An 8,978-nucleotide genomic window follows, 5' to 3' on the forward strand; every position below is an offset into this window, starting at 1 on the left:
TCTAGAACATCCATCATTTCCTCTTTGATTTCAATATAATTTTCTGGAATTTTTTTTTTGCACAAAATTGTTCAACGTGTGATTATAAGACTTATCTTTTTCGGACTCTCTTCAATATTTTCTTTACAACTTGGCTTCATATTTTTCAACTCCCTAATCTCTGCCCTCCCTTGATGATTGAACTTGGGATTGATTAATATAATTTATTGAATAATAATTTTGATTTTGTGGTTAGCTAATGATATTTTCAATGTAATATTTTCCATAAGAATTTACATTTATATAATAAACGGTTCAATCAATATATTTTTTATTCTTTACCAATGATGAATATCATGCTTATCTCAATGTATTCTATCATTTTGTATGTCATTCCACCCTTCAATTGTATCACTTTCCAACTTATTAGACATAAGTCTCACTTTTTCTTCATTTGGAATCTTCCAATAATTAAAATTGTTCCTCCAAATAAAAATTCAATCAATGAAATTCAACTTACACCTTCTTCCATCAAAGAACAAAAGTTTGTTGTATTTACAGATGTGTTTATGAATTGGTTGACCAATGTTCTCATAGGAGAATTTCCTAGTTTGCAAAAAAGGTAGTGATTCCTTAATGTTTATTGTAATTTGTGTATTGTATCAATGCCGTGTTATTTAAAAGCTAAATAATATGACACTGTATATACAATTAAATTGCAAAATAAAAGTTGTGAAAAATATTGCGAAAGAAAGTTGTGTTAGTGCACTCGTTCTTGCAATAGTGGCATTCAATCTAACAAATTAACGCTTCAAGGTGAGCATTGTGTTCTAAATCAGATGCTCTTGAGAGTTAGGACAATGGTCATATATATATACAATCAAATTGCAAAATAAAAGTTGTGAAAAATATTGCCAAAGAGAGTTATGCTAGTGGACTCATTCTTGCAATAGTGGCATTCAACCTAACAAATTAATGCTTCAAGGTGAGCACTGTGTTCTAAATCTAATGCTCCTGAGAGTTACAACAATGGTCATATATATATACAATTAAATTGCAAAATAAAAGTTGTGAAAAATATTGCGAAAAAGAGTTATACTAGGGCACTCATTCTTGCAATAGTGGCAATCAATCTAACAAATTAATGCTTCAAGGTGAGCATTGTGTTCTAAATCAGATGCTCCTGAGAGTTACGACAATGGTCATATATATATATAGTTGATGGTCTTATGCAGGTTGGCTTGCTTCATATCTAAATTTTTGCTTGTTAATTCTTGCACCCCCCTTCCAGATCGAATTATGAGATCGGACACTGACCTGAATTTGGACTTTAGTGGTCTCTTAGTGGTGCATCAGTTAATGATGTGCTCCATATTTTACAAACATCTCATTACATATCACCATGATAAAAACAAAATCTGCAGTTTGAGAAATTTTGGATGATTCCTTTCCGACCGATATAATACCAAATGAGTATGGTTATGATGGCAAATAAAAATCAGCATGCTTGGCCAACTTTTGCGAAAGTGATGAGCTCGTACAATTGGGGAACTTTGTGGGTCCTTTCACTTCCATGCCATAATGATCTGCATTAGGTATTTAGGTTCATAATGTGGATACCCTTTTTTTAGTAAATCAAACCATAAATTAACATATAAAGCATATGGAATTTCAGGCCCTGTGGCCCTACATGGGTGACAATGATCATCATATTCATCCCCCTGAAGTCTCTCTTTTTTTTTTTTTTCTCTCTCTCTCTCTCTCTCTCTCTCTCCTACTAAGAAAACCATTCAAAAAAGAAAAGGACAAAAAAAAAAAAATCCATACACACACAAACTTTCAGATATAGAGTAGTACTTAATTTCTTCTTTCTTCTTTTTTTGCCTTCTCTCCAGGCAGAGCTGTAGTTAAAAGTCAGGAACAAGATGGTCAAACATTTTCTGATGAAGGTGGGAGCAGTGGCTGAGCAAGGGATGACTTGATGTGGCTTGTTGTCCTGTTGTTCCCATGCTCTGGTGTGGACTGAATCAAAGGTTTTTCCAGCTGTGCAAACTTCTTCTCTTCGTTTTTACCCCACAGGACACCGTACAATCCCACAATGATCAATATTGCCCCAATGACCCTGTACATTAATTACACATAATTAACAAGTATATTCCATAAGATGAATAAAATTATGAAACTTGATATTCTGCCCAAATGTGTGTTCTTTATTTTTTTTAGGCCTCACATTGTCCTTATAACATTCATTCATGTTTGAATGGAATTGAAGGCCTCATGTACCCAAAAATAAAATTTTAAGTCCTACAATTGCATCCAATTACATGCTACCAAACACAGCAAAATATAATTTGGTGATTCCCATTTGTCAAAGATGCGAGTATATGCTGTCAAATATCCTTCAAAAACACTATATATCTCAATAATTTGTGATTAAATGGCAATATATGTCCAATACCATTTTTCACGGGCTCTTTATTATCACTATTTTATTATTTACTAATCATAATTTAGTATCTAAAAATTGTATCTTTAAACTTTCTCTCTCTATATATATTTTTCTTAAAATATGTAATCCTAGGTCTAGGGACTTCATTTTTATAATGCATGATTGATGAGATTACTTGGCAGAAAAGAAGAAAGTAAATTTGAAAGAGAAAGAGAAAGATGAAGTTGGAAGATGAGGGGACCCACCCTCCTAAATAAAATTCTTCTCCCAAAGCAAGGGAGGCCATAATTGCGACAACAAGAGTCTGAACAGGTTGATACACAGCAACGAAGACGGGGCCTCCTCTGTCAATGCACCATATTTGGACAGCGAAGGCTATGCCTGATGCTACCACTCCCTGCAATATTATTTCCACACAAACTTTTCTTTACTCATTTCATTTTCCATACCCACCACCCCTAACATTATTGCATAACCACTTTTGTACTATACAACAATTAAAGCGAAGTTTAGAACATGTATAAACAAATAAAGTTATCAAGTATGTGTCCAATAAAACTTGGTGTGACATAACACAAACAGTTTACCTAATTAAAAAAAGACATAACACAAACTGAAACTGGCTTCGCACATGAACAAAGTCACCCTTTTTAACTCAGGGAAACAAGACTTGACAGACTTTTTAACGAAGTCGACCCCAAAGTGTAGGGGCTCCTCTTAGGTCTTGACTCTTGACACGCCTTTTTCATGTTAAGAAGAAAATGGAACACACCCACTTTCTCACATACAGCTCTCGTAGATGAACTTTGAGCATGTAATAGTTTAGGGTATGCATCACGCTCTGTGAGTGAGAGTGAAATTTGTCATCAATTTAAAGATAGGCTTGGTATTGGCTAAAGTTTGAGTTAGACTGGCAATTCTAGCCTGATCACTTTCCCGCAATAAACTACAGCAAGCAAAACAGGAGGATACAGAGGGGCATGTTTCTTCAGTTAAATGAAGCTTTGAAGTGTGAATTAGCTAATTTCCTTTGTTTTTTTCCTTCTTATTTTTCCTTGCAAAATGATTTTAGTACAAGTTTAATTATATTTTTATAAAAAAAAGTTAATCGAAATATGTTAAATTAGGTGTCCCTAGGTACCCAATATACATGGTTATATCTAAGAAAAAAAGTGAAAAACCAAATAAACATTTTTTTCAATAAAAAAAAATAACCCAAACATGCACACTTCTAACTTTTAAGAGATGAGGTTAAGACACACTTTAAGACTGAGTTGTTCAACATTACTACACACTCACTTTCACAAATTTTAACTTTTTTCTTATGCAACTGTGAGTAATTTGACTCAAAGTGATAGGTTATTAATCAAGAGTAGGTAGAGAATGTCCACCACTCAGAACCATACACATTAATATATTATGAAATTAGGTATTGACTGGGTATAGGAGAACTTGGGTTGAGATTACATCTCTCTCCCCACTTGTTATAAGAAGGAAAAGAGTAAACTTGAGTTATAGGGAGTCACTGACCGCATAGAGGATGGTGAAGAGCTCTCCACCAGAGTGAAAAATCCAAGCCTGTGGGTCTCTCTCAGCAAGCAGAGCAATGACCACAAACTGTATAAGACCGAAGAAACAAGTATAGGAGGTGACCGACAAGCGAGCGGGGTACTTCTTAAGGACTGGGGCTTGCAACACGAGCCACCCGGACCATGCCAAGCAATGGCCAATAAGGTAGATGCAACCCAGGGTCCAGCTCTTTCCAGCTGCATCTCCTAGTGTTGAAACATAAGGTGCAGGTGTTATGCTATGTAGCACTACTGGTGGCTGTGGGCTGTAAATGGTTGGACCTTTGTAGAGAGTAATCACTGTGGCTCCAGCTACACAGAATATTGTTCCAGCCACTTTTGAGATACCGTCTTTTCGGTCTAGTCTCACTTTCTCAATCCTGCATTTACGCAAACAAAGATGTGTTATATGTATAAAATATTTCACGTGTTTTTTTTTTTTATCATTATAAAGAATCAAGCATGCATGTGCGCGTGCATGTGTGAATGTCTCTAACTTTTGTGAGAGAGAGAGAGAGAGAGAGAGAGAGAGAGAGAGAGAGAGAGAGAGAGAGAGAGAGAGAGAGAGAGTGAGTGTGTGTGAACTTGCCTGAGTAAAGCTGCCATGAGAAAGGTAATGGCTGGGACTGAGTTTTGAATTGCTGATGCAAAAGTTGGAGATGTGTTGTCTAATCCCAGCAAGTAGAATCCTTGGTTTGCTGTGATTCTGTCATGCAAAAGTGTGTAACAATGAGTAATTATCTTTAAAAACTGACAAAATCTTTTTTATTTTATTAATGTATCATACGTACCCAACAAGTGCGAGGAGGAAGAACTGAACGAGAAAGTTTAGAGAAATTGGAGGCCTCTCCTTCCTGGTCAAAGAATTAGGAGAATTTGTTATAATTTATACACATAGATCATGAAGTAATTAAATAAAAAATAAGAGAATAAGGCAAATGGGTTTCTGATGAGTGAGTTACTTCTCTAGAAAGTAGGCGAAGGGAAGGAGCAAAAGCAAAGCGATGATGTTTCGATAGACAGGGAACACAAATTTGCTAATGCCCATGTTGAGAGCAGCCCGGGATACGACATGGAACCCAGCATAACCAAACTGCAAGGCCAACATAGCCCCATGCAGCTGGAGTCTTTCGGGTATAGAGCACCACATTCTGTTTGGGGAAGCAGAACTAGAATCGGCCATTGAAGCCCCCAAAAAATAAACACAAACACAGAGATGAAATCAAAAGAGTTACAGAATATAGACTTGGGAAGTGAAAAAAGAAGTTGTGTGTTGAAGTGATGAAGAGGTAGGGAAAGATTAGGAGCTATAAATATAGTGGAAAAGTGAGAGAGGAAAAGGGTATGCAAGTTAGTGAGTATGTGTGTATGGAAGAGTGTGGCCCACAGAGTGGCCCTAAAAAGACGTTATGTCAACTGTTGATAGCCCTTCAAATGTTTTTGGGTTGTCTCCCACATTCTTCTCTATTCCACCCTCCTTGGCTGACAAGACAACCCCCAATCGCACTAGGTTAAAAATTGTGAAAAAAGTGAATGAGTAAGTGAGAGAGGAAGAGAGAAAGAAGGGACTACTATTATCTAACAGGATCTATTTTGGCACCATGCCATTAATGATGATAATTGATGAGGAGAGGCTAAAGCCGCCATTGATAGATTGAGCGCACGAGCGGTGGTGGTGGGTACAACCCATGCGTTCTCATACCCTATCAAAGCCTTCAACCCCACTGCATGATCCCCCACCTTACACTCACTATGGGGCTTTGTATTTTTCCTTCTTGTATTTTTTTCTTTGTTATAGTCTTAGAGAGATTATAATATTAGTATTTGGTAATCAGTATAGCTTTACTCTTTTATCTTATGTACAATAATTATAACACTAGGCACTAGCCTTTCGGGTTCCACACATTTCTACCATTCTCAACCATCCAATAATGATTAACCATTGGTGGCGGGATACCTGCCTTTATTATGGGTTTGTTATTAGGTTGTAAATATTGGCTTATTTCATGGCATCAAAGTTTAATAAAAAAATTGTCAAGAGTTGCGATTGAAAACATGAAGAGGATTTTCACTCGAACAAAACATCTAAAAGAGATTAAAAATTTGTGAAATAATGTGATGCACGGATTTTTTTTTTTATCTAAGAAATAGCTTCCATACCAAAGCTAATACACTCATTTATTTATTTATTTGGAGAAGCTGATAAACTCATATCTTGAAGTATTCTTCTTGAGCCTAATTAAACAGGAAAGAAAAAATCACTCGTGTACTTTGATTAAAAAAAAAAGTTGAGTGTTAATTAGTTTTTGATACTTTGAGCCTTAAACCTTCTTTCTTGAAACCCTAGATTTCGATTTTAGTGAGTTCTCCACTACAACAAATATGCGAGGAATTTCTTGGACTGTTGGAGGTTCTGCTATTTGTCCATGGAGAAGATTCATATAGAAGAATTCTTGACGTTTGGGACTATTGCGCGCGATAGAAAGGCAAACGGGTCTTTAGTGGAGATTATAATAGAGTTTACTTTCAAAGGTTTTATAAGTAAATTATTCTAATTGTTTCTTTTATAGCGAATTTTCTAAGTAGACTGTGTTCTCGGTTTTTTTTTTTTTTTTTTTTTTTTAAATTTTAAATTTGTATGCGTATATTTACTGTTCTCTTTTTATTGTTTTTAGATTAGGAATTTAAATATGGTTAAGATATTTGTTTGCACTGTCTTCGTAGAATAAGTCACAACTTGATAAAATTTGCTGCACAAGTTGTGTAGGGTCTAAAACTAAAAATTTCAGTGATATTGTGGACTATGTTGGTCAATATGAACAGTTGAAAGTTTTTTTTTTTGGGTAAAGGATTCTGATCCAAATTCTTATTTGAAAGAATCAAACACTACTACTTAGTTTTTATTCTTCTTATAATAAGTTGAAAAAAAATTTTGGTAAAGGATTCTGATCCAAATTCTTATCTAGAAGAATCAAACACTACTACTTAGTTTTTTTCTTTTTTTCTTTTTTTCTTCTTCTTGTAATAAGTATAAGAAGCAGAATTTGAACTTTAGACTCAAAAGAATCGAGTAATCCCACAAAACTACAAGATTTTTTGCAACAATATTACTATATTACTAACTAGACTATTACAAACGGTTTGAAAGAATTTATATGATTAATTATACAATCAAAACGTACTTTTACTGAATAAAACTATTACAGTCATTCAAAAGATCAATAATTATAATTCATCCAAAAAAATAAAAGTAAACTTTAAAATAAATTCAATCATCAGACAGTTAAGATAGCCTTCTTTTAGAATATGGTCCTCCCAATTTTTTTTAGGAAAGGGGAAAAAAAAATGTACACTACTTTGCTACAGGACCACATAGGGGAAAAAAAGTAGTAGCCAACAGAAGGAATCCATCTTTTGTAGGCCTTTTTCTTTTATTATATGAATAAAAAGATATTTAATGATGGATCTCATCTTAGTAAATTTAATTAAAGGGTCTTTATCAATTGTTTTGTGAGATGTTGATTATCCTCTTAAGAAAGCTAATGAAGTGTTTCCACTAAGGTTTCCCACTGCTAAAGTTGATTAAATTGTGACGGTTTCAGATATCTATCCCTTCACTTTAAGAGACATGTTGCCCCCCCTCAATTGAGACCGCCATCATTCTAAAATTCAAAAGAAGAGGCTCTGTCCAAGAAGAATATATTTTAAGCCTTTGAAGTTTGATCTTAATAAAAAGTTCTTCCATATCTGACAGCCTGCTTTGTAATAATATTTACACTTAGGAAAAAAAAAAAAAAAAAGATGATGGGGTTTCAGAAGAGAAGGACTGGGTCTGACCCGGCCTGCATGAACCGGTCGGACACCACCCTGACCAAGCCAGTTATGGTGTTAATTGCATTTGCTGAGCTTCATTCTCTTTAGGGTTGCATAAGTACAAGCCTGACAGCTAGTGTGTGTAGATTTTATATGCACGAGAGAATCTTCAAACCCAGGCTCTGGTCGAGGAGTCCAGGATTGACTCCTTTGACTCAGTTTTACATTTCTTTCATAATGGAAATCTTTATATAATTCTTAACTTTATGAAATAGAAAAATTATTGTACATAATCGTAGAGGAAAAGCACTACTACTTATAAATAATAAGATTTTTTATTCAGCTTTTTCCTACATAGAGATATATTTACCTTTTCTTGTTGATAACCACTGGAAGTTTTTTTTTTTAATTAAAAAAAGAATGATTAAAGAACATGGGATTTCTATATAATTCACTTACTTTTAGTCTTTATCTGGATTTTGGGGCCGGAAAAAATTTAAAAAAAAAAGATCCGATGACCGATGTTCACAATGGTAGGGCAAAAGACCAAAGGAGAGCATATATGGTGGACTTTCTTTATTTTGTTAACGAGTATTTGAGTAAACAATATAGGGGACTTTCATTTCATATACTAATTCAGCCTTTAATGGAAAAAGAATAAAGTGACCTAGTGGGAATGTGTGAAGGATATCTATCCCTTGAGTGATACAGCTAAAATAAAATCTCTTCTTTTTTTTTTTTTAAGGAAAAAAGAAACACCATTGTCGATTTGGTAGTACCATGAAAGTTGAACGAATTGTGTACATTATGACACCAACATTATATGTGCATCAAGGTAACATCACACTGATACATAGATTGTGGTTCAAATTTGTACTACCCATTGGGTTCTTAAAGAAATTCTAAAGACACTCATTCTCACACCTAAATTTACATCGTGCATCTATTAACTCTTGATTAGAATTCAGTTTTTTCAAATATATGTAGTAGACTCATGGGAAAGCGTTAAAATTCACTTAAAAGTTGACACGTAAGTAGGGTGTGAATTTAGGTATAGAAATAAACGTGTCCCTTGCATTTCTTGAGTTCCTATCATATAAGCGGCGATGCAGACTTGTTTGAGTTGTTTCAATGAAACTAAAACCATGAGGTGGTAGCTCTCTCTACAT

The 8,978-nt window shown here is 34.6% G+C and overlaps 1 protein-coding gene across 1 annotated transcript; it reads right to left on the bottom strand.

Moving 5' to 3' along the window:
• Positions 1-1,733: 1,733 nt before the first annotated feature.
• LOC142616401 (protein WALLS ARE THIN 1) lies at positions 1,734-5,288 on the bottom strand. The gene is made up of 6 exons (XM_075789265.1): positions 4,959-5,288; positions 4,788-4,850; positions 4,586-4,702; positions 3,959-4,376; positions 2,674-2,825; positions 1,734-2,101 (listed from the first exon to the last, which is right to left on the bottom strand). The coding sequence occupies exons 1-6, from the start codon at positions 5,177-5,179 to the stop codon at positions 1,909-1,911; spliced, it is 1,164 nt and encodes a 387-aa protein (XP_075645380.1). The 5' UTR covers positions 5,180-5,288; the 3' UTR covers positions 1,734-1,908.
• Between the last annotated feature and the right edge of the window lie 3,690 nt (positions 5,289-8,978).

This window comes from Castanea sativa, chromosome 1, assembly GCF_040712315.1.
Source record: "Castanea sativa cultivar Marrone di Chiusa Pesio chromosome 1, ASM4071231v1".
In the NCBI taxonomy this organism is placed as follows: domain Eukaryota; kingdom Viridiplantae; phylum Streptophyta; class Magnoliopsida; order Fagales; family Fagaceae; genus Castanea; species Castanea sativa.

Bases quoted from the DNA above. Each gene is read 5' to 3' on its own strand.
- LOC142616401 (XM_075789265.1), bottom strand. From the start codon at position 5,179: ATGGCCGATTCTAGTTCTGCTTCCCCAAACAGAATGTGGTGCTCTATA. The intron at 4,377-4,585 runs GCAAGTTCACAC...GCGTAAATGCAG, and splicing joins CTCATGGCAGCTTTACTCAG to GATTGAGAAAGTGAGACTAG. The intron at 2,826-3,958 runs GTCAGTGACTCC...ATAATATTGCAG, and splicing joins TCTTCACCATCCTCTATGCG to GGAGTGGTAGCATCAGGCAT.